Source organism: Apteryx rowi, unplaced genomic scaffold, assembly GCF_003343035.1.
Source record: "Apteryx rowi isolate R43461 unplaced genomic scaffold, aptRow1 scaffold_83, whole genome shotgun sequence".
Taxonomy (NCBI): domain Eukaryota; kingdom Metazoa; phylum Chordata; class Aves; order Apterygiformes; family Apterygidae; genus Apteryx; species Apteryx rowi.
Window position 1 is genome coordinate 2,467,676 of NW_020451127.1, and position 26,578 is coordinate 2,494,253.

General features: G+C 45.6%; 1 protein-coding gene across 1 annotated transcript; it reads right to left on the reverse strand.

Moving 5' to 3' along the window:
• Positions 1-5,256: 5,256 nt before the first annotated feature.
• WNT9A (Wnt family member 9A) lies at positions 5,257-23,754 on the reverse strand. The gene is made up of 3 exons (XM_026089801.1): positions 23,478-23,754; positions 19,180-19,442; positions 5,257-6,160 (listed from the first exon to the last, which is right to left on the reverse strand). The coding sequence occupies exons 1-3, from the start codon at positions 23,689-23,691 to the stop codon at positions 5,687-5,689; spliced, it is 951 nt and encodes a 316-aa protein (XP_025945586.1). The 5' UTR covers positions 23,692-23,754; the 3' UTR covers positions 5,257-5,686.
• Between the last annotated feature and the right edge of the window lie 2,824 nt (positions 23,755-26,578).

Here is a 26,578-nt window from a genome sequence, read left to right on the forward strand (position 1 = left end):
CATGTTGGGATGTGTCCCTGATAGCATGCTGAATTTTCACATACCCAAATCATTTATGGTCTTCACTTACACTCTCCTCACTCCCTGAAGAAATGTAGTTATAGGTAGCCTACTACGGTGTTAAAAAGCTACCAGAGTTAAAATGTGCTAACAGAATCCATTTTCTTTTCCTCGCCTCTCACAAATACTAGAGATTTCTCATTTTTGTTCAGAGATGCTTCGTTTCCTGGAACCTGTAAATAGCTTGGTCAAATCCAACCCTCATCAGTGGCAACTGGATTTAAAAAGCTGTTCAATGCTCATATCCACGGACCTAAGCTTGACTGCTTCAGCATAGGCCAGACCTCTACAGGCCTGATCCTGTGTCATACTGAGCCTCCTTCAAATTATATGGACTGCAACGGTCATAAAAGGCACTATTCATCTTGCAGAAAAACGTTCCTTTCAAAAAGTCATCACCTAGTTAGCATCCTGAATAGTGAAAGTCAGGGCAAGCTGATCGTGGAAGCCAGACTCATCCCAACAGATGTGCAGATAGCTCCAAAAAAGCAGGGAATACAGCTTTGCTGCACCTTTTTAGAAAGTACAGAATAGACCTAACTTTACCGCAATATCAGTTGAGGACTTTCTCATAGGCACTATAATTCAACAGAAAATTACCTTAAGCAGCATCTATTCCATAAAAGTAACCACAAGGAATTTATCCCTTCATTGGGATTCTCATCCAGACCTACTGCAACCAAACCAACCCCATCTCTCTTTGTATGTTGGCCAAAACAGGGCAGCTGAAAAATGACTAACAAGGAAATTCAAGGGCTGGGCCAAAGGAAGGCAGATGAATAAAGGCTGGCTGACCATGAAAAATCCTCAGAAATTTTTTAGCCCCTATCCAGGTCTCCAAATCAGCAACCCCAAAAGCTCTCCTGAAAAAGAGATGGCTCACAATTTATTCTGTGCTTCCAAAGGGGAATGAGAGGCTTCCTGAACTCCAGCGGACCAAGTTCCAGTGCCACAACTTTACACTACCCCATTCAAGTCGATAAGAACAGCTTGTGCTAGATCAAGCCTGGAATTTGGTCCTCTTCATTTAAATTTCCCATGCATTCAGATTTTTTTTTTCCCCCCCAACAGCCTTCACAAGAGCCACTCTTCCCACCCCAACTGAAATGAAAATCTAGTTATTGAAAATAGTTTTGGACTTTCCTCCCTCCAGAGCCATCTCAAGATCAGGAAGCAAAATTAAGAACAGTAAGCTTGAGGTTTCCGGGTAGGTTTTTGCATTTCATTTACAAGCTACTGATTCTGTCACTCTTCATAAGAAACTTTTAATGTCAGCAAATCAGAAAAAGCCCTGTGGATTAAACACTGCTTGTTTCACCAATTGAAGTCTTTCAAGAGCTGGAAGACAATGAGAACGTAATGTTTAGGACTTGTTTTGCACATCTCCACATCCAGTATATATGAGTCAGTCACACAGAATAGAAGCTTGTTAAAAAACAGATGACGGGTGCAACAATTATTTGTGTGGGTTTTTATTTCTTTTAATAGAAAATTCTAATATAAAACAGCAAACATTTTCAGTTTGCCTTGTTTACAAAAATATTATATATATTTTTTATATTTCTGACATAACTAAATGCACTATTCAATAAAAATATTCTTCCATCAGCTAACTTCTCTTTTAAAAAAATTAATAAAAAAGTTATATAAATAATGGTTGCACCCCCCCACCCCAATACTGATCTTGCAAGTCTTGCTGGATCAGCTTAGGAGAACCCATGCTTTGACACTTTTTTTGGGGGGGGAAAGGGATGAAAGGGGATCAGAAACCAGAGACCTCCCCTACACCCATCCATCCTTCTCCAGTTATATCTGCTGCAAAAATCTGTTTCTATAGGGGAGAAGAAAAAGGGGAAAAGTTGCTTTGCACTTTCATTATGAAGTGACACCATGAAAAATTCAGGGCCCAAATCTACTCTTGTAGTAGTTTTACAAGAATGAGCAATTCTATTGGATTGCACTGGATATCCTACGATGTGACATTAGAACTGGCCTCCCTGGAAAAATCCAATTTCAGACAGCTGGAACCAAAAGGGTTTTTACAGGACATTACTCGATGTTTTATAGAGGACTTTGAGGCTTCCTTACCTAGGATTTTCTAAAACTTGCACATGGAGAAGCACGAGCAGAAGTCCCTGCTCAGTCCCGCGGTTTAATTGAACACCAACACACAATTCTCTCCAGCAGAAAACCCAGCTCAAGCATTTGAGAGAGTTTTGAGAGGGTCTAACAACATTTCTACCAGCTGCTATTTGTTTCATCCTACTCAAGCTCCACTGGATTTTTCCACAATGAGGCCTTTCCCCCCATTCTTTCTTCAAAGATAAGGCAAACATCAGAAAACCCTGGAACTTAACACAACCTCCCCCAAAACACACACAAAAAGGTTGGGGATGGGGAGAAGAAAAATAACCCACATATGTTTTACCACCCTAGGTCAAAAGGCCAAGAAGACAAGTTCTCCTGATTTCAGAGTGTTAGTATATTTTATACATTGCCTATACATTTAACACATGTGCCTCGCTACTATTTAGTTATTTATATTTTTTTTTTTTAACCACAGGAGAATAAACCTTGCTATTTACAAATATATAACAGGCAAGTAATATATCCACATTAACATAAATACAATTTGTTTTTGTGTTTTTTGTTTTTTTTTTTTTTTAAATACTTACAGAAAGCATCCAGGCTTCAGTGCGTGAATTATAATACACAGAAGAGCTCTTTCACTCAGTAGTTCATTCACTCTTTGCCTCTTACTTCTATTCAGACTTTTGATGGTCTGCCTTATTTGCCCACCCATCTCTCTCTCCCCTCTACGGCCAAACACACCAAGCTATCTATCCTATCCCATCTGTCGCAGGCATTTTCGTTATAATGATATCAATGCCAACACTGCCCTCTCTTCTGCATCTAGGGACTCATTCTCCTCTCACACCAGTGCAATATGGAGTTACTCCAGCGAGGTCAACGGAGACAGAGACACCAGTGAAAAGGAGGAAAATGAGGCCCATGGTTTAAATATAACAATAATAATAATAATAATTAATAATAATAATAATGCACATAAATTGTGGCCCATTCTTTCATTAAGAACAAATGTTTTTAAAAAAGAATGGGTCCAGAACTAGTAATTCAGACCCCAAAACCCTCATGTTTTGAGCAGGTTTGGATCCAGCCTTACTTTGGAGGGGCAAGAGCTATTCTAACACACACACACAAAAATGTAACAGTGAGTTTGCACATACGTGTAAGAGAGAGAGAGAGGGAGAAAGAGAGAAAGAGAATTTAACATAATACCACATTGAAACCATAAGAAGGTCCTTCTGAAGGGCTTTACAATAAATAAATGTTCGTTCAATATTTATATATATATATTTACGTGTCTGCATGTGTGTATATCTATACACACATGCATACACTGAATAATAGGTTTCTATTCAGTTCATTTTTTTAAACCATTAGATAAACTGCTCGTGTGAGACTTTCAAAACAGTGCATCCCATGGAAGCCACGAGACTCTCCTGCAAATTCGCTGCGTCAAACGCTCCACCAAGCACTTGCCGTGGTGGATGGGACAAACACTGTGTGTGGATTCCTCCTTCTCCAGCACTACCCCAATCTCCAGAATTGTACAGCAAATAAACACACAAAAAAATAAAATAAAATAAAAGAGCCAGTATGTTTCGCTTTGCAGGACCATGGCGCTATTAACGGTAACATCCTGTCCCTCCCCAGTCCCCCACCTCAAAATTTGAAGCCAACGGAGCCAGACTGGGCTGCAGTTATTTGTTACCAAGGGAAAAAAAAAAAAACTTCTCTCCTCCCAGTAGATGCACATGAACAGCTTAAATATTAGTGGCTACCATTTGGGGAAGGAAAATTAAAAAAAAAAGAAAGAAAAACACAAAAACACCACCTTGAAAAATAATGGTCCATCTTGGAAAACTCTGCTCTTTTTGCTTGGCAAACATCTACCACTTCTTGAAAAATTCCAGCCAGCCTTCCTCTTTTGAAAATCAGACCAATGCTTTATAAAGCTATTTGAAATTGCTACTACTGGACAACCAAAAATTGCTACCAAAAAAAAAAAAAAAAAACCCAAAACGCCCTCTGCTCTCCAGTGTTTCCTTAGAAAGCTTCGTTGAGGCATCTACCAGCCGCTTCCAAACCAGAAGCATTTTTATATGACTGAAGGATATTGCCACATCAAGTCCTGGGTTGTAAATATCTTCTTCAAAGGGAAAAAGAAATGCTTAAGGTTGTCATCTGTTTCACAGCGTCAGAGCTATCTACCACTGCAGTTGATTTCTGGCTTCTCTGGCCACTCAATAGGTTGTCTCGGTCTCAATTAGCTGTTTAGAATCCAATAGTTGGTTACCATTTAGCAGTTGCGTTTTCAAAATACAGTTCTCAATCTAGTGGTTAAAAAAAATCTTAAGGTCATAGGGTTTACATACAGCTTGTGTCATGTACCACTGCCATGGTTTAGAGTAAATGGAATGATGACCTAGTAAAAGAAAAGTCGACTCCTCCAAAGGTCCGATCCAGTCCAAAACAGCTGCTATACAATGCAAGACAGCACTGTGTTCCAAGATGCATGGGAATTTCTCTTGTCCTACTCAGAAATGCACGTCCAAATTCAGCTGACATAAGATGAAAAAGTTCCAGTTTGGATTTGCAAAGCAGTCTCCACAGGGTGAATTAAATCAGCAAGAGGTGGGAAGAAGAGAGAAACATACACCAAGTACAAAGTGAAAATAAAACAAAAGTAGTGGTTTCTTTAAAAAATAAAAATTAAGACAGTGATAGTGCTAAAGAAACTGCATTTGAAGAAAATGTTTAAAAAAAAAAAAAGAGAGAGATTGGACTGAAGGTGACAGGCACGTCTGGTTTCGTACTCTTCCCAACCTCTTTCTTGGATAAATTTCCATCTGCAACATGGTGGACCCAACATTTTTGGAACTACTTTGGTGATCAAAGCACGTGGATACAGAGCTGTCATTAAAAAGCTTACCCTCCAAGCGGGTCTCTTTGTCAGAGCCTTGTTTGCTGGATGTGCAGAAATTCCACTAGAGGAACAATCAGAGCTGATTCTGCTTACCCCACACACGTATCTCCAGTTTCAGAAGGAAAAAATGACCACTTCCTCTACCACCACATTCAAAGCAGAAAGGTCTTTTTTTCGTATCTGCTCAGCTCTCTAGGCAGTCAGGGAAGCTTCAGGAATAAAGTAGTATAGGTCACACAGTTGTTTATTCCGAAGAGAATATGTTAGCCCAGGAGTCCATGGAGGATTGGTGAAACGATCAAGATGTTCCATGGATAAATGATCCGTCAAACTGCATGGATGACTAAGGTGAAGGTCAACTGGCGTCTAACCCCAGTGTGACAGGCACTTACTTCCACATGGTTGGACCTCATTAAAATTCAGTCTACAGGGAAAAAAACAAACAAAAAACAAAAAACAGCAACACAGCTGGGTCACCTGTACCCTACAAAGTGCTTATGTCTCAACATAGCTTTCAGATCCCAGAAGGTCAGTCAAACCCTGTTTGTCTCCATATGTAGTTCTCATAGATCGCGATCGCCCATCACTGAGGGTAGCCATCAGACAGAAGACGCGTTAGTCTTTGCAGGTATAAACCTCTTCTCTCTGGGTGCATTGCTTGCATTCCACATAGCAACACCAGCGAACCTGGCACTGGCACGGACGGGTGACCACCCGGCTCTGCGTATTGTGCCCTCGTCCACAGCAGATGCTGTCGCAGTTCTTGTCTTTGTAACATTTCCTTCCCGAAGTCCCAGGCGAGTATCTGCTCATCAGACAGAAGCTCGGGGAATCGTCAATGTAGACGAGATCCGTAGTCCTTGGGATTTGATCACTGTGACCAGGGATGGACTTCTTGGGTGGGGAGATGTCTCCTTCCCCCGTGGCCTCGTTGGTAGTGCTGCCCACTTTGAGCGATGTCTCGTATTTCTGCTTCAGCTGCTTCCCTATTTCGTGGAATGGAGAGAGCTGCCTCCAGCAGGTTCGGACAGTGCAGGATCCAGATACACCATGGCATTTACAGGTTGTCTCCACTCCAGCTTTGATGACCTGCGAACACACACAGCCCCAAAAGAAAATCAGTTATGGGAGAAGAAATTAAGGCATGGAGCAAAAAGCCCGTTTGCTAGAAGATACTGCTGGAACCCAGAGTCAATAACAACATAAACCTATCTGTTGGAAGAGGGCAGCAAGCGCACACTAAAGGAAGCATTTGTTTTAGAAGAAGAGTCCCAGTTTCCAGAAATATGACACTTACCTGCCAGAATATTGCATTACTTGGCTAGTTAATGATACTAGTACAGTGTTCAAAGGCTGCTGGTGTTGGCCTGCAAAGTCGGCACTCATCTACTCAGAGTTTTGAACCTGTGATGCAGCTAAGTGATTATGTAATACAAATTTTAATACCTATGCATATTTTAATAAGAATAAGGAGATAAGATACAACAAAAGCGAATGGAATTCAAGCCTACCTCACTTACCTACATCACCAATATTAATCCACCTTAAACCTCCACCTTTGAGAGGAAAAGGTATTGAAGCCTTCACCAGGGCAGATGAGATGTGATCTTTTGTTATAGGATCAGCTGGTACACAGCTGGTACACAGCTAAAATTCTTGGACAATTAAGTTTTCTTTTCCTAATGCCTTTTCCCACATACCACCAGCAGTCAGCAAAACACTCACTCATCTCCTTGTGTGATGCTTGGGTTAGCCAATGTCCAACAGTTCTGTTGCTTTACAAGCTATTTCTCTGAGTGTTGGTGGCATATTTAAAACTCTGCCGATCCCTAAAGCACCAAGCAGATGATGAAAACATAATTGCTATGTTCCAAAATACTGGTTTAACAGAGAGAAGTGAGAGAGCACTACTGTAACACACACAAACACACCGGTGGTGATACGTGCTTCAGAACACAAACATGGACCACAGGAATGTTTTCCACACCACAACACACAGGAGTCTACCTTAAACACACATAGCTTCGAATTAGCAGCACAGGCTCAGTGGAAACATGGTTTTTGTGCTGTTTCCACGCATCAAGACTAGGCATAGGCATCCCATCCCGTTCACTTTGTGACTGAGGAGAAACCTTCATGTAGCTGAAACGTATAGAGCCCTCGAGAGCAACAGCACATGCTTGAATCATCACCACCAAAACCAACAGCTCTAAAAGCATCCAAGTGGCTTCCACATCCCCAAACCTTGCTCAGGATCCTCTTCTGGAGTGTGGCAGTGTGTTCAAAAGGAGCTGCTAAATTTTTTCTGACAGCAATGGGGAAGGCTGCACGTGCTCTTAAAAACAAAGAGTGCCATTGCTCACTGGCCAAAAGCATGTTTAATGAAGCACTTTTTTGTGCACTCTGAAACCCAAAGCTTTCTCAGTCTCCTCTATGCCCTCCCTTTCTCTGAAAAATTAAGACATGAAGAAATGGAAAACAGACCCTGGTGTGAAGGGTTCATTAATTCCAGGTGCTTTAATGCAGCCCCCAGGATTTACTCTGCCTGTGGCACCAGCTGTAGGCAGCTTGGATGGGAATCTGGCTTCTTACACAGAGAGTTTCGAGGGAAAAAAACTTGAAAACGAGGCTGGCATTACTGAGAGAAGAATCCATCCCACCGGGTTCAGTCCTTGCAGCCTGTCAGGCAGCAGCCCCTGGGGACAACAACAGGGCTGACGGGTGTGGGAGGGACTGGGGGAAGCAGAGTCCTCAGTCTTCACCCAAAGTTAGGATATGGGGCAGTCACCCCACAGGAAAATAAAGGACAATTTAAATTCTCAGTTCTGGCCAAAAGACTGGACCCACTGTGCTGAAGTGGGTCTATCCCACCATCTGCCCCATCATGAGCAAACAGGAGATGCTCCGTGTCAGGATGAAGAACCTCAACCTCTGCCTTGACGCTTCAGCGGTGCCTCAGGGTGAGCTGCTCTTGCCCATCCAAAGGCAAGATTTGACCAGAGAGCAAGGCCACAGGTCATTTACACAGAGCAGGACCCAGCAGGTAGAAAAGCCACTTAGGTAAATGCTGTGCAGGGCTTCTGGGAAAAGGATGAAGGGGAACAGCATCACATAGGCATTTGGGTGGTTGCTGTGTCCAAACATTATCTACACAAGCCACCATCCATGGAGGAACAGGCTGCAGGGTTTGAATCCCAGTCCAGCATAACTTATATATTATATTTGCAGAACCTTCTATAAGATATTTTCAATTAGTACGGAAATGTTTGATTCTCCCCTTCTCCTTTCCATAAAAAAGCTGAGCACTTATGACCAAGGTCTTCAAACTCAAGATGGGGAACAACGGAAAGGCATTCAAACCATTGGAAACTGGAGTTGATTCTGACCCCTCCAGGCCAGGACGCTGGTGTTAAACATTATCCCTGCTTATAGCTGTTCACTACAACTATCAAGAGCAAGGCTTACCTTAAAATCCTTTTCTAATTCTTTTTCAATTTTAAAATTCAAACACTCTTGAAGTGGGTACTGTTACTAGAAATAGGGCCCATCTCACCGATCCCCAAAGGAAGCAAGTATCTTGTTCATGATATCAGAAAAAAGCGTGTGTTTGATTTATTCCCAAAGCATAAGCTCCCATACAGGGAGACTTCCAGACCTTGATGTCCCTTCTATGAGGATAGCTCCCTCCTGACCATGCATCAGGACAAAGCAAAAATGCAAAAGGAAGAGCAGGGCCAGTGGAACCACTGTGTTCACACAGGAAATGGAGGGAACAGAAAGAGAAGGTTATCTTCAGCAGAAAAAGCAACATAGAAAGTAAAAGCAATATCAAAAAGGGAAGAGAATAAAGCAGAGAGAGAAGAGTTATTCATCTCGGAGACAAAGATGGTACCAGTTCCCCAGATGCTATAAAGGACCCCATGTTCATAAACTGACTGATGCTAGTAAAGGATCCTGTCCTTTTCAAACCAGGCTGCAATAACAATGCTTCACAACACAAAAGCATGTCCATCTCTTCATAAAAGGCATCTGAACGTTCTCCCCCACCTTCTCCAGAGATAGGTTTACTCCTGGGACTCCTCTGCGGGCAACATGAGAGCAGACACGTTATTTGGATGGTCACAGATAATCTGCATCTTGCCCACAGGTTATAAACAGATATTTATAGTTCCAGTTCTCCCTCCTCCCCTTCCCCCAAAACAGTTTACATTTTGACTTTAAATGGGTAACCTATAACCAGCCCTTAAAATAGCAAGTCAGAACAGAGTCTGTTTTATAGAGCTGCCTCCTGTCAAGGTAGCACTAAAGAGTGCCCTTCCTGTGGGCATCTATAATATCTAAAAAAGAAAAAAATCTCCCCCTCTCTGCCCATTATGGCATCTGCCTATGYTATGGCCTCATGATGGCAGAGGACTGGCTGCAGTCCATTTCCTGACCGTCCAGTTCTTCATTATTTGGCGGCATGAGTCCCACTGAGCACCATGTGCAAATGTGCAATAGGTCATGGACTCGGAATTGGGGTCTGGCCCAATCCTGACATTACAGAGACATTTTTAGAAAGACACTATGCATAATACAGCCTTCAGCAAAGCCTAGCCAATGGTCACACTTCATTCCTGTGAAAGCCAAGACCTTTTCAAATGCAATCCAATAATACACAGTAGCATTCAAACAAGTGATGGGTTACAGAGAGAGATGTGTTACTGCTTATAGTACTCAGCTGGGCCGGCTTGGTTAGGGGCTGTCATGCTTTGCGTGCCAAAGCGTCTAGCCAACTCTGCAAGAAATCCCACAATATTAGACAGGAGCGTACAGAACACATTTCAACACCAAGAGGAAAAAAAAAAAAAAATCACCCATACTCTCCCTCATGTGAAGTCCCATTACGCTGGTTCAAGAGCTGGGTTCATGTGAAACAAAGCTCCTATACCTGATTTCACGTCCAGACCATCAGCAAACTGGGCAAAAATTGCTGAGATACTTGCAGAAGGGCAGCACACTGCAGTCATTCATCCGTTCAGGCTTTTCTCAACCCTTCCATCTCCCCCAATCCATTTACATCTGCTCCACCCAGAGAAGGAGACAACCACCATTGTACGGGAGACGGGAAAGCAAATAACCAAAGAGAACAGACTCAGCTGGTACATGTGCTCCTGTGCACAGGCTTGACTAGATTTAGAGCCAGCTGAACAAGGCACAGCCATGAAATGGGGAAAGGGAACCTGAACACATGGCTGTTCCTTGTCAGGAGCCACCTCTCCGGAGCTCAGTGCAGGAGTTGACATTGCAGGTCTAGCATATCCCAGACATCCATATGGGGCTGGTATATACAACACAGTAAGTGTTGGAAACCCAGGTCCTAATGGACTGGCAGCTTATAGGTGGCAGGAGACCTTCAAGCAGCAACAGACATGTAGGTTTAGGCACCTGAATCACACCCTCCAGCCAGGGTTGAGCTCACCAAGTCAGACATCTGAATGCAAGTGCCTGCTTTTGAGAAACACCTCTAAACTCCCATCTGACTCAGCAGAGCCAAGACTGTTCTAGGATCCTGGAGAGATTCAGCTCACACTGAAGCAGACACCTGTACTGGCTCAGCTAAGCAGCTCTCCAGGACCTACCAATGTGCTGACTCCATCTCCACAGACTAACAGGAGCCTAGGGACCCTGCTCACATGGAGGCACCTAAATTTAGGTATCTTAACCTGTGGGTTGAATCCTACCCTCAGGGCAGGATTCAGGTGTCTAAATATCAGCATCTAGCATCATTTTTAGTTGCTGTAACATATTGCACCATGCCCCTAGCTGCCTCTCCAGGAGCGTAAAGGTGTCTCCTACATACTGTGCCCTAACTGCCAGAGTATCTCAAATGGTGCTAGATGACTACATTTAGGTAGATGAATCCCACTCTCCTTGTCTGGGCCTAAATGGCAATGAACAAAGCCTCTAATGAATCCTAGTCCGTTTTTACCTGCCCTGCTTCCACCTCCACATTGACCAGAGGCTACAAGAGCTCAGACATCACATAGCGGTGGGCCAAGGCATAAAGAGTTTCCATTGTCCCAATTTTCACAAACACACCAGTTCATGAAATGCAGATTGTGGATTTTCACGTGGCCTCTGCGCAAGTACGATGCATCCCAGCTGCCCCACAGATCTTTTCTGTGAAGGGCCAGGATAGACTCAAGAACGCTACATAGCAACTCTAGTGAAAATCCCAGAGAAACTTCCCTTGCTGCTGCTGTCACAAGGCAGCTGCTCAAGAAAATATGGAGAAATGCTGCCTACTGGCCCCTAAGTGCTCTGGAGCCCTGCAAACCTCTGCAAAGCCCTTCTGTTTTCCCCAGCTTTCCCCACCCTCCATAAAGACCTTCCTCCTCTTGTTGCAGGGTCCTGTCAGAGACTCTTAATCCATCCTCTTCCAGGAAGCACAGCAAGACTTAGCCCAGTGAAAGGTCAGCAGGTTGCTTAGAGCAGTGTTGCAGAAACGTCTTCTGGCCGGGCCCCAGGACAACTGGGTAAATATCTAGGTCACGCTTCCGACGCTGGAAGGACTTCCAGGCTAGAATAGCTTAGCCCTTATTGCCAAAGAGCTCTAGCGTGTACAGGGCAGGAGAGGACTTTAACACAAGCATATCATTTCAAGCTCAGTAGGTAACTCGTTTTCTTTTTGAGGCACATCACAGTTCAGAGCCTGATCTGTTTATATCCTACATGGACTTCAACCTCTTGCACACAAACACAGCATCACTGCGTATTACTAAACATTTCATCTATGCCTAAATTTAGGTATCTTAACCTGTGGGTTGAATCCTACCCTCAGAGCAGGATTCAGGTGTCTAAATATCATTTACCATGGCATAGATGTTACAGACATGAAAGAAAACATATTAGCTTAAATCCAAAGCACAGCACGTTTCCTGCTGGGGCCTAAACACCACCAGTGCAGTCGCAGCTACTGCGACTCGGCTGATATGTGTTAACTCAGAAAGGAGCAATAACACAGCTGTGCATTTGAATCCTTATAGTGTTATTTGCTGCAGAGAGCTTTACCATGAAACTAAAGTTGAACAAAGTCAACCAGTGGGACATGCATAGAATCACACACTGAAATATTATCTTCCCACTCTCACCTGAGCATCCTAGCTAGTCTAGCCCTGTTACAAATAGGACAGCAGTTTGGGAGGGAAATAAAACTCTATGAACAAATTAGTTCTTTTGTCTCGCAAACAAAAATCCCCGTTGATCTTGTTCTGAGAATACCAAATCCTGACAAAAACACAATGAGGAAAACAATTATGATACAGCAACACTGAACCTTCTTTATTGGTGCCGGCTGCGAAGAGGAAATTAGATAGTACTGCGGGACCGCCTGACCAAATGGCTTTGTAAGAGCCATAGGGAAAAGGGATCACAGCAGAGCATTGCTATGCAACATGTAATCCTTCCTCACAACAATGGTTTGCTACGAAGCTCAGACTAAGTGCCCCCGTAATGATCAGTCTCAGACATGCTGCAACACACAATTTCTCAGTGTTTTAGCTGAAACGCTGAGGACAGATTGCCATTCATTCCCAGCTGGGTCACGGGGCTCTGGCGGTGGTTTTCAGACAACTCTTGTCTGGGCAGCAGCAGTCTGAAGCGGCCACGCAGCCGTGGGAATTCCTCGGTTATCGTTTTCGCTGTCGTCATGGCTGGTCTGCGGCTCCAAAGCTTCAAACCATTTGCCATGGTTTGGGGGAGAACAGGGAGCAGATGAACTTCTTAGAGTTAGCTCATCCAGGAAAAAGCACGCCCTCGCCGAGCCTTACTTCAGACAGGACTTTGAGATGTTTCTTTTTAAAAAAAATCAAAACTCTTCCATTCTCTATACACGTAGAACTCCTTTAATTTAAACATACTTGGCTATTCTCTCAGCTCAAATATTAATGTTTGTTTGGACAAGAGCCACAGTCCCAATTTCTTCTAAGTACCCAAACCACTACAAGGCCAGACTTGTCCCTTAACACTGGCCATTGCCATTGGTTTTATGTATGAAAATTCCACAGACTGTTAGGATTTCTTTTCTTTTTTTTTTTTTTTTTTATTAAAAAAGCCCTTATTTTGAGCTTGTTTTCAAACTTATTTTTCAGAAGAGCTTCTCATTTCCTTTACCCTTCCTTCTTTTACAGTATTTTAGTGAAAAATATGAGTTAAAAAAAATGAGCACTTAAGCAGCATAGAATAACATAACCCTACTTTAACTCGAGAACTTTAAACGTAATTCATTTTCCCTTCAGTATTTCTAACATGCTTCACATGCTGAAAAAGCTCTACATAAACAACTAAGTCCAATTCCTTATGGGACACACCAAACACCTTTTTTTAGAGTTTTGATTTCCAGGCCTTAGACTCTGGCTGAGCCAATCTCAACCTGAAAGAAGAGGGGTGGGGGGAGATTTCCAGAGAGCACGCTTGTGCATTCCTACCTGTCATAACCTGGAGCAATTAATACTAGCGGTCGCCCTACAAGCCGACCTCTATATGCAAAGTCAGGAGCTAGCCTCACAGAGGCCAGTATTTGCTAGGTTTGATTTGCATCTTAGTAAAATGATGCTAGATTTCATGCAACAAATGCATCCCTAGGGAAACTACATACAGGGTGCATTTTGTCACCTGCTTTTTTTCATGCACCAACTATATTATTAGGTTAATATGGATTTGTCTTATGAAAAAAGCAATTAAACTCTTTTTGAGGGTGCTAAAAAACAGATTAGCACTTATGGTACCTGCTCCACAAGCTCTGGAGACTGTAATCATGTTTGCTAGTGGGAATGGTAGGAGACAGGATGGGCAATGCTTGGAAACACTGTTTCTGCAAGAGGAGTCCAGGGTGCAGGTCTCTGCTTTGCCAGACTTGTGTGTGACCTTTAGCAAGTCACTTAATCTTTCTAGGTCTCAATTTCCATCTGCAAAATGGAGATACAGCAACGAAGAGAGTGGTGCGCTCTGATAACATGTTACGTGATACCTCATGAAGTTCCTCAGACAGATGATAGCTGGACAAACATCTACCTGATATGGAGAGTCTGCCTCCAGAGCAGAAGGCATGCTCAGCCCTTGATATCCCTCCCAGCACTGCCTAAGGGAAGAGCCATTCCTTGCATGGACTTCCAAAACAAGCAATCCAACAGTAGGGAAGAGGCTATGCACCTCCTGCTAACCTCTTCGGAGCATCCTCTATGGTTTCAGAGATGTGGATATAATATGTCTCAGGACAGGTCTAGATTTGAACCCTACAGCAACAAGTGTGAGGAGGATCCTTTGGAAACGTGCACATAGTCCACATAGACCAAAATACTCGGGTTGATGCTGTGTGAAAATATTTCAGGAAGCCCCATAAAGGGAAAGAGTTTCAAAGAGAGATATTGCCTAAAGAGAGACTTTTCAGTGGAAATTCTCTGGTTCTCTATTTCTATCCTCCTATAGTTTTCCACTAAACACCCTTGGCTCTCAAAGAGACTGTGGTTTATAACCTTGACTTCAGGGTCCTGAAGGCAAAGGTTTGTGTCCCTCCATCTGGAAGGACAAAGGAAAAAGGGGAATGAGAACATGACAGTTTTTTTTTTCCTTGGGTAATAGCAGCCCCCTTTAATAGTGCCCCTTGAATCTGTAAGACATGCTTGACCAGACATACCTCTGGAAGAGGTCAGCACTCCTGGGATTAAGAAACTTAGCAACGCTCCGGAGAGGGAGTTGCAAAGTCATGTTTAATGATACTTTGCTGAGAAACTGGGCAAATTTAATTAAAACATCACTTACTCAAGCCCAGTGGAACTAATTGAGTGCTCTAATATTCCGACTTTTCATTAATGGGTTACAAAAGAGGGCTGCACTTGTGTGTACACGGGGGGGAAAAAGGGGGGAGGATATAGAGAAGAGGAGAGCCTTAGCAAGGCTGCCTGTGCTTCATTTAATATAACCAAGAAACTTCATTGCTGGCAACTGAGCTTTAATACAGTTGACTTCTCTCACCACCACCCCCAATTCCCTTGACACATACACACAAACTCCCCCCAACACACATACACTCTCCACCCAAACCCCCTCCGAAAGAATAGCTGAATGAGCTAGAGTAGATTTGGCAAAGGAAGGGAAATTGCTTTTTTAATAAGTGGCCTATTCAGAGCTCCTACTTTTCAATAAAGAGAAGGCTGGAGAAGTCCTGGTCTAATTACCTCATCCTCACGCTAGACAAGCTCGCCCTTTCATTAGCGATTGAGGTCATATCATATAACTTTGTGAGCCATCACGGGCACAACATGTTCGGTGATTATTTCATTGGTTGCAGCAAAATTACAGTCAACCCATCAAGGTTGTAAAAAAACAGAAGTAAAATAATTAAATGAGAATGTCTACCAAGAGACACTAAAACTAGGTGGGATAGGATAATGTCACTCTCCCAGAAATACACAGATTGTTTGCTAGTGTGACACCATGGAGAAATTGCCGTGTTGACCAGAAGGGAATAGTTGGTTGCCAAATCAGTCAATTAAACACAGGTCCTTTTTTTGCTGGGTCTCAAGGGCCTCTTTATACATTTTGCTATGGTTAGGAGTAATTAGACAGGAAGGATTATATGTTGCTAAGAATCAGAGAAAGACCACCAAGCTCATGCTATATCTTTAATAGATATTCCCCTACCCCCCAAACACAAGTACATCCATACATACCCAGTACCTACACCAACACAGGCAGACACCACAACAAGTTCCCGTAGCAAAGTGCTGGAAAAGAAAGTCTCCTTGTCCATTCCCAGACCAATCCAAAGCAGTCTGTAGTGCAGCAAAGATTTTGGGGCCTGCCTGTATGGCATAGCTAATGATTTAAATCTGTGGTTTGGTTAGAAGAAAGACACAGTGGGTGACAAGCAGGAATTCAGAAGAGCTGGCTTCAGTCTCCTGCTCCATCATAGGCTTGCCGCATAACCTTGGGAAAGTCTCTCTGTGCCTCAGCTCCTGCTCAAAATGGCAGTAATCATCCTTTTGTAGCTCACAGGAACATTTAACACCTTGGAGGCCGTAAGAGCATCACCGCTCTTTAACGAGCGCTCCATTTCAAAATTGATTCATGCCATTTTGGAATCGGGCAAGGTTACCTGTGCTCATTCCATATCCACTTTGATTCACATTAAATCCAGGACAAACTAGTTATAAACAAACTGGGTTAGTCCAAAGTGGGTTTAGCCCATTATAGCCACTAGGTTAGCGTCTCCTGATACTCAATGGTTGGAAAGTCTATAAGGCAACAATTAGTGGATGGACAGGTTTTTTGGAGAAAGAAAAGGAGAAGATGTCATGTCAAGAGTTTCATATTTAACCCACTGCCATCATCAAGGAAAATATCAGTAGGCTCAGCTGGGGAATCTAAATATTGCCTGTCAGGCAACTCTCACCCTCCACCAAGGCTGCACTGGAGGTGTGTGTAGAGAGGGGGACAGGAAGAAAGCAAACAGTTTAAACCTGACCTTAATCTACACCCACATGTAAGCAATATTAGAGACAACCCATCAACCACACTTAAGAAATTTAATGCTCAGGCTTTAAATCAGTCTCAGCATTTTGATACCTGAAGCAAGCATTGCACACTTTGACCTTGCCGTCACAAAGCCAGCCTGGGTATAACAGCAAGGGCTCTAATCCTCATCTTGGACCCAGACATCTCCAGTCATCTCTACAGCACCATATTGTGGCAAGGGTTTAGGTCCATGTATCCTGGATTATATAGACTTATGTTCTCCTGATTACTACCCACCACCTTCCTAAAAGCTTCTTTCTTAAGATGCAATTTTCTTGTTCTCTGCCTGGTTTCACAGCACTGCTGTGAATCTGGTAAGCTGCTTGCCTTGCCTTTAGACCACGCTAAAGTGTAATTATTTTAGGAGCATAAGCAGAGAAATCATTTCAACCGCTGCTGCAAAGGGGCAAGGAAAAGCTGTCAGACAGCAATACAAACTCAACAGACGCAGCGTGAGTGGACGAAAATAGGAACACCGGATCACTGACCTGCAGCAATGGCCTTTGACTTGGATTGCCATGAGGGTCTCGGTGTCTGGACGGCCGTCACAACTGTTACTCAGCTGTTTAGCTGCAGATATTACACTAGGACTTAGAAGCCACTGCTAATGGCTGGGGACTGACTGTGCCAATTAAAGTGGAAGCAGAAGATGCAAGAGTCTCTGACATTCCCCCCTCCCTTCCCCCAACAACTCTCAGCTGGATCAGGACAGGCAGAAGGGGAGATGTATTCCCTCCAACTCCTCCTTGGAGTTCATTTAGCTCAAAGTCACATAGATAGTGCAGATCAGGGCTGACAAAGGAGCACATCTAACCAAAATCCAAGGCTGGTTTCAGCAATATGACCATCCCGCCTTCAATTAGTGGGGTGGAGAGCACTGGGAATTAGGCTAAATTCCTTGGGCATGTTTTTTAGCCCCAAAACTACTGGAGGGGAGATATTCATAACAGTCACAAGAACATGCCAATGGCATCCGAAGCAACAGCCTTGTGGCTTTTGACAAGGCTGTATTACTTGACTCTGGAAAAGGAGAGCCGAGGACACGTCACAGCTCTCTCCAGCATTTAACCATAGCCTCCAAAGTCAGCCTTCACCATTTTTAGTTTCATTTGTGACACGACCAACTCCAAAGAGCTAGGATAGGCCCTCAGGAAAAACCGACCACAGGGATAAAAAAACATTTCATCACCCTGCAGAGCCCGTTTCACACGCAAGCATTGCCAAAGAGCTGCAACAGAGTTCACAGGCGCTGAGCCTTTTAATCCAGAGGCAGGAAAGCTGTCAGCCAAAGTCAGACACCAGCTAAATCCAGGATATTTCTAATCCTGATCTCAGCGCTGTCTAGGAGCATCTGGTGGTGGGGAGAGGGGGAGACTTTTTGCTGGCCAACGCTCACTGGTGGCATTCTCCAATGCCCTAGCTCTGCTGCAAGGAATGACATTTTATGCATACGCACATGAACAACTGAGCTGGGGTGGCGATTCCTAGAATGCACAACTGGCTGGGCAGCATTCGCCTGGGAAACTGGAGACCCAGGTCCCCATCCCAGCCCCAGCCCTCTGTCCAATCACACGGACAATAACAAGGCTTAAAGGCTATTTATAGCCTTACAGTATGTCCCCCCTTCAATGGTGGTGCAATGAAATACTGATCCTAGGCACCTGTGCTGGCCAATCTGAGGGATTTTCGTGTTCGAGCAACTCTAGGCTAGGTACAGCCAAGAAAATTATGGGAGAAGGTGGAAAGCCCCTTCCCCTCCTCAATCTCCCCTTCCCTTGCTCGGATGGCCCAGCAATTGCAAACACTTTGCCCTTTACATCACTCTTGGGGAAGGCCCCCAGGCAGGAGAATAAAGCCTCATGGGGAGGAACTTGGGGTAGAGAGCAGAAAGCACTCAAAGTGCATAGGGATGGGAAGGGAAAAAAAAAAAAAAAGAGGGATTACCATACCCCAGCACTGTCAGCTGCAAACCCAGCTCGAGGGAGGTGGAAGGCAGAGTCACAGCATGAAAGGAATAGGCTGAAGGGACTTTGGGGCCTGAGAGGAATAGCTCTGTCCAAGCTCCCTGCCAGATGTTTGTCCAGTCACTTTTAAAGAAACCCGGCTATGGATGCTCTACACTCCCTACCTCTACCAAACTACTGCTATAAAGGCATCCTTTAACCTCATCGCTTCCTCCTTGTCCTGACTCACACAGGCCCAGACAACCAGTCTTTCCTTCCCTTTGCACTGTAAGGCGGTTATTGTGTTCCCCTTCTCCTCTCCTTGGAAAGCCAGTAAACTTTCCTCCCAGTTCACGTTTTCTAGACTTGGACACATTCTTATGTCTCTCCCTCCAGTCTTTCCCATGGCTTTGCACGTTTCTTGAAGCATATTGACCAAAATGGGGCAGTCGCCTTGCTGAGACTTCACCTGTGCACCAGAAGGATCGCTCCACGCGTTTTGCATCCGATGCTCCCATTTCCCCATCCAAGCTTACAAAACCTACAACAGCGTGAAGTCCCCCAGACAGACCCACGGCTCCCTTCTCTGCAGACCAGCCTGTGACTCACCTTCATGCCCACGAGGTTATTGTGAAAGTCCACCCTGGCTCGCAGGTCCTTGTTGGGCTTCCTCCCCAGAAACTCCTTGACGAACTTGTTGCTGTATTTCAGGTTGTCGCCGCACCCGCCCCACTGCCAGGCCTCCCGGTTCTCCAGGTCAGGGGCCTCGTCGCACGTGCAGCGCTCCATGCGCCCTGCGCTGCACGCCTTGGCCATGGCGTGAGTCAGCCCCGCTGAGGAAATGGCGTACAGGAAGGCTGTCTCCTTAAAACCTGGGGGAGAGAGAAGGAGATGGCTTTATTTGCAGACAGAGAAAGAGTTTAAAAAAAAAAAAAAAAAAGGAAAAAAAGTGTAGAAATTGAGGCAAATCCCATAATGAGAAGGTTTGAGCAAATGCCAAAGCATGCCAAGCCCTATGCACATCATCACTGATGGCAGGGAGGACACAGTGGAGAGCACAATGTCAGGAAAGCCCTTCCTTAGCAGGGAATGTAGGAGAGAGGTGGCACAAGCCAGAATTCAAAAATACAAGAGAAACCTGGCCAGCCCTGTAGTTGTCACCCAACACGCTGTCTCTGCCTGAAAACAGAAAGAGGTGAGCAAAAGCCAGACAGGCCACAGAGGTACCATCATCATCATAGAGCCACACTCCTAACCAAGGGGACACCAATGATAGGAAGAAGCCAGCACAGACTTCCAGTCACAGGGTCAGGATAGAAACCGTGAGGGCTTCTTGTTACTCCCTCTCCCCAGAAAAATCACCAGGTCCTGCTCCTGTTGAACAAAATTGTTAACAAAAGCCACAGCAACCAGCCTGTCGCCCAGTGAAGCATCTCACCCAAATTGCCTCAAAAAGCAGTTTACGCTAATCTTTTATACACCAAATCTTTTATACGTAACCCTTTCATTACACCTCCATGCTCACCTGCAGGGTCATGACAGCATCTGCCTCCCTGCGGTAGGTAAACCAAGGCCCAGAGAAACCCAYGATTTCAGTCCAAATTATAAAAGTCTGAAATAAAAAGCAAACATGCCAGCATTTATAGCTCCTCATTCTCCAGCTATGGAAGCTGTAAATGATTGCATATTTGAGATGGAATTCCAGAACAGCTTTGGATCCGGCTCAAGAAATCCCCCACTCCGAAATAACACAAGTGGATGGTGACAGTAGTGGATTTATCTGCAAGCTGGTGTGTCAACCAAGGACATGCAGAGACACTGCCAGGTCATTTTTGGAACTGTTCCTTGGGAGGTTCATGGTAGTCCAAGAGAGCTCATGGGGCGCTACCCTGGCTTGTCCCCAGAGCATGCCTTCCCAAAGCACTCCCAGGCGCATGATGCTGTACTTCAGCAGACGGAGGACAAAAATTCAGTCCAGGAGACTAAGGCTTGGTCCTCCCAATGGAGCTGACTCAAACCAGGTCATGGTAGGAATTGTCCAACCATTCTGCTGCTCATCTGGAAAAGAATAGCACCTTTCCCTCTCTGGAAGGAAGGCTAAATCAGGGTCAACTCCACACTCACTGGGGACACAGTAGAAAGTCGTCAGGGTTGAGAAAACAGATTTGTTTTTGTTTTCTGTTCGTTTTCTCCCTGAAGTTAGACCATGTGCTCTGGCACTTCAGAAAGATCCTTGATGTCAAAAGCTCTCTCACTGGGCAGTGGGGAATTCTTTATTTAATTCACGCAACAAAAACTCATGGATATGAGAACCACCAAAGATCCCTGGCTAGAAAACACCTTTAACGGCTTTTATCTTTTGTAGGCTGATTCAATGTGTCTAGGTCATGCCCTGGGTCAGACTGACGACATGCCTGCCAGAGGGATGCCTTCACTAAAGAGATGCTCCCATACCTCTCACTCCCAGGTTGGAGAGCTGGCCTCTCTTCACTGCTGCTACTTGTGCCATGAAATAGAGAGGTACCAGCATGACAACAGAACGCTCCCGATGCATTAGGGTGTGCAAAGTCTCCTCTGGTTTGAGACACCACAACTGGCAGCAAACAGCCAGGCCTCAGCCCAGTTTAATAGGCATCACAGACCTGCAACCTGCTTGGAAGCCTCCTATTTGAAGCCCTGAATCCAGAGAGGGTGAGAAATTTCCAAGAAAAGTCAGTGCCCAGCAGCCACAACACACACCTGGTTCGACACAAAGCCAGGAGGAACAGTTCATTTGCCAGACTCTCCCCTCTCAATCCTCCCATCGGCTTCGGATATATTCTTCCCGTTCTCCGTCGTTCAAAGCCTCACAAATTCCCAGTGCCCACCAGCGCAGGTATCATCTCGCCCTCAGGCAGCTCAGGCGGCTTCCAAGCAAGTCCATGTGACATTTGGCTCTGGCCAGATTTAAAGCCATCTCTGCAGCGCACTATTTGATTGCACCAAGATATTTTGTAACAAGATAATGAGCTTTAAATCAATGCAGGCATTCTAACCTCCAGCGCATCGACAGCCTGCCATCCACAGCTATCCAGTTTCAGCCATTTCCAAAATTGTTCGCGAGTATCCAAAGAGGATAACAAGTCCCTTAAACAATCCCCCGTTATTTTAAGAAACGGGCCACATCAGCCCAAGTTACGAACCAGCAGCCAGGCAGTGCTGGTGACCAAGTATAACAACAGAAGGAGAAACGTTTTGTTTAAAAGAGAGGATTCTTTGGTCTCCTTAAAACAGTGCAAAAGCCCCGGAGGAGAAAAAACAAGCCCACGCTGACATATTTGAATAGCTGTGTCTTAGTAGGTTATACATGTACGCCTTTGCCCTAGGGTATCACTTGCTGCAATGCTGAACCAGGAACCAGCAGCTCCTGGAGCGAAGGAGAAAGATTTACAGGGCAGTGTGTTATGCTGCAGAAACAACATCTGAAGGATTTACAGCATCAGCGGAGAGGAGAGATGCTGCAGGGGCATAAAACATGGAAGAATGAGACGGCAGACAGTCTTGCAGCCCCCAGAGCCACCATTTATTACACGGGGTCTTGACAAGGGGGGCTTCTCACTAGTTTTTTAAGGCAGCTTAACTTCAGGCTGCTTTAAAATACCCATGTCACTTGTCGAAGGCTGCCCACGGGGGGCAGGCGCGTCTGAAGGAACAAGCTGTGGCCTCCAGGTGTCAGCATGAGAAAGTGCTTGGGTTTCCCAAGGCTCCACTAATCCAGGGACTCCTCTGGCATGCGGAGATATTTTTAAACGTCTTGCAGCTCAGCCTGGATCTCTTGGGTTTCATAAGGACTTTCCTTGTTTCCACTGCAGGCAGTGACAGTGCATTAGTTAAGCCCCAACACTTCTGAATGACTCATTCTCACTTATTAGCAAGGGAGGAAGCGCTGCAAACCTCTGCTCTCATCTCTGGGCAAGTCAGACCCCTGGTTTCTAGGCCCAGCTCCATCACTGACTGCAGGACGTTCTGGAAGTCCCCAAAGCCCTCAAGGTCCAGGCAACCTATCTGTGAAATGAGCCTCCTGCATCATTATCTTCAGCGCAGAAACAGAAACCATATTTTGTCGGGAAGATGCAGGAAACTCAACTATACAAGCCTGTGCACAGGAAGGAGACAAAAAACACCGCCTGTTCCTCAAATATGCCCTTTCAGCTTCTGGTCATCTCTATCCGACCTGCCAGGAAGGGGTGTGGGAATTACCCATCCATGGAGCTTCTCCCCAGGTTGAGCAATAACAGGCCACAAGGAAACATCTGCAGTTTTCACGCTGCATTACAGGAGGACTCCCCTTGACACCATCAACAGGTCAGCATGGAACAGCCCATTTTGTCTCAATTCCCTTAACAAAGCATTTTTCTTATTTCTTTCTTGAAAGATCAGCATACCCTGCCTGTAGACCTTTTAATAAAGGGAGGAGAGAAGTCCACCCCTTCCCCTCCAGCAACGGCTCGAGTCCCAGCAGAAGTGAGGAGCAACTGTAGCTCCTGGCAGTAGACACACAAGCAACCACCTCCAGCCTCCAAGGCTGTGGCCAGCAACAGGAAGCAGAAAGCAGTTGCCTCACCAGTATGAGCACATAAATTACAGCTACGTAGAGCCTCCGTGGCCATGAGGGCAACCGCTTTCCACTGTCACAGATGAGCTGACCTCAGCTTCATCTTCGTCTCCCCACCACCCTCCAAAAACTCTTTTTGGACCTCTGGAGAGATGACCACCCACCACTGGCAAAGGATGCATCAGGACAAACACTTTATCCGCAAAGCCCCCGAGAAGCCCACAGGTGCCAGAGGCACCAGTGACCCCGAGAAGGACCCCGGGGTGACCGGGGAGCTGCGGCAGGCGCAGGTGCAGCTCCCCATCCTGCTCACCTCTCTTCAGCAGGCTGGCCCGGTAGCGGCCCTCCAGGGTGCAATTCCAGCGCTCGAAGCGAAACTGGTACTGGCACTCCAGCGCGCTCATGCTGATTGCCTCCATGAGGGTCTCGGCCACGCCAGGGTCCCGCCGGCACATCCTACGCTGCTTCTTCTCCAGCTTCAGGCGGTCACAGACTTTGTAGTGGGCTTTGACGGCAGCTTCCTCCATTTCCGAGGTCAGAGGGAGGATGGTCAGGGGTTCGTTCCCAGTCAGCCTGCAGGAGGAACGGAGGGGCACAGACATGAGGAGGGAGAAAAGCAGGCAGAAAGGGGAGCTGTGTCAGGAATTGGTCTGCCCCGGCTAAGCTATGTGGATTTACTGATGCCTGGGGGAGGATGGAGGCTACAGAGAGGCTTTCTCCGCAGTGCGGGAGGAAGAGGAGAAGGGTGAGAAGCAGTATTTGGGTTTATTCTCTCTACTAGCTCTCACAGAGCTTGTTCAGACACTAAACCTTCAGTCTCCACTTCTGTGAAATCCTGTTGCCGCCAGACAGGCCATCTAATACAGAAATACAGAAGAACTAACAGAAGGTACCTAAAATGCATAAACTCAGGAAGCTAGCAAAAAGACAACAGCACTACAGCTGCTCTCTTGTGCACAGAAAAAAAACAGTTTAGCACAGCAAGCAGAGCCAGAACAGGCTTGGGAAGGGAGGGAGGGTGATCCATCCCTCTGAAAAACACGTACAGCCACTCTGCCCTCAGCAGAAGAGCAGGAGAAATCCTTACATAAAACCTAGCAAGCCACAGCATCAGGCTTGCGAGCAGGATACACTTTGAGAAGCGATGCTGCCAAAAGCTTTTAACGCGGGGCAACGAGCTTGAAAACGAAGAACGCCTTGAAGAAATACGTGTCCTGTTGCCTTCTCCCCTCCCCTGCCTCCTCCGAGCACAAGGTCCTTGACTCGTACAATGTGCAACAAAAGAAGCCAGCGTACTGTTCCCGGTGTCAAGTGACGAGCTGCTGGAAGAGGACCAGGCTGGCATCAGCCCCGGGGAGCAGAGACGCTGCAGGAACATCTGCTGGACTCATGAGCGGTTTGTTGGCCGAGCTGCCCGCGCCCCGCTCTCCTGGCTCTGCCCTCTTCCGGCCAGGTGCCAGTCCACGCAGTCAATGGGAATCACTATGTAGGGTTTCGAGGGACCTGAAGACACGTTTCCCCAGCCAAAAAGGAAGAATTACTAAAGCCAGAATTCGAAACACGCTGGAACATTGCAGCCCTGCACAGACGGATGCAAACAGCAAGCGCGGGGCCAGGCTCAACCTTGGCCTCCGTTGCAGGAGATGCAGGGCAGTGGGCACAAGAGGGGAGCACATGCTCACGCCCTTGGCTAAGGGCAGGATGATCCTGGAAACCCTTAAAAACTCCACCTGCCCTGCAAGAACAGTGGGCTGTTGTTTCTGTTTTTAACGAGGATTTCTCTCCAACTCAGTGGGATGCATCCTGCCAGGCACAGTCCCCCAGGCTAGTGTGTTTTAACTCCCAAACTTCTTTGCACAATAGGCACCAAATCCTGACCAGAGCCACAGCCAGCAACATCCAGTACAGATGACAATCATTAGTAATGATTTAATGAGGCAATTTAACATCAAATGTCTAAAGGGGGGGGGGAATAGCTAGTGTTGTTGTTTTTGGAGAACAGGGAGATGGGCAGGGAAGTGTTACTTTCAAAAGTATTAGGATTTCAAGAAAAAAACTGCAACGGGAAAAAATGAAGAGTCAAAAAAAGTGATTTGTGAGAAACATGAAAAACTAGTAACTAGTGTAAATTTTCAAAAGAAAGTTTTCAGAAAATTCTGCTTCCAAAAAAAGATAAAACCACCCAAAAAGCCAAACGGCAAGCTTTGTCTGAAGCACTGATGAAATTTAACCCTTACACATTTTCACTCTGTTTGGATTGGAATATGAGTGCAAACCCCAGCTCAACTGTTCCCCAAGGAGACAGGACATCACCTGGCCCTTGGTGGCCTAGTTAAGTGGAGCTCTGAGTAGACTTGTTTATGAGAAAGATGGCCTGGTCCAAGCTTCACAGTAGCAAAGACCTGTAACAAAATCTCCAGGCCTGTCAATCTTGGCCTTCATCAATACATTTGCCCTGAAGGTTCATTCCTGCAAGCTTCCACAGTTGGTGCAAGAGATATCCCCAGYTGGCAAAGGAGAGGGAGGCATAAAAGCATTTTCTACAGCTCCCACTCTCCCAATTTACCTTTCTGACTGAGCTTGTACTGTTCAGCTTAATGTTTGAGAAAATACAAGCTCCAAGTATCATGTGGCAGACAGCTATTAGAGTGAGAAGGGATACAGAAATCGATCCTACGGCCAAGACTTCTGCAAAGCAATCTGCGATTCTGAATCCCTTCCCCACCCTCCCACCTTACACGCTTGGCTTTGAGACACCTCAAAGAGACAGTTCCCCACACCAGAGTCTTACAAAACTTGCTGATAGCACAGCCCAATGCCATGCATCCCCAAACTGGAGCCCAAGGAGAGTCACTTCTTAAAAAGTAAAAACAAAATAAAGAGCTTGGTGTAGGGAGAACGTAGGAAGTGGGATTCACAGTGCTCCACCAAGCCAGAGGACACAGGCCTCCAGGAGCTACTTAGGATTAGCAGCTGGAAAATCCTGAGAAACAATAGAAAATTGAAGCATCAAATGGACTAATTGCCAATGTCCATTTTAACTGCTCCGTGCAAAAGTTTGACAGATCTGACAATGGGGACGCGCAGGTAACAACCAAGGTGAACCATGACTGCTGGGCCGGTGCAACTCTCATTTACCCCTTCCTGAGAAAGGGCGCAAGGACAAGATACAACCACAATGTCTTGGAGGGGAGGCCAAAACCCACCTTTTTCATCTCCTCCCAGCCCATTTCCTGGCCCAGCTCTACACTAAGGAGTGCACTCTCCCCAGTCCTCACCCATCCCAGAAGAAGGGGAAATGGAAATCCAAGCTGGTGAGAAACAGGCTGTGCAACACACGTGATGAACAGAGACTCGTCCATCACTGCCTGGCTTAATGTTCAGATTGATTTCACTGGCTTCCAAGCCAGTCTG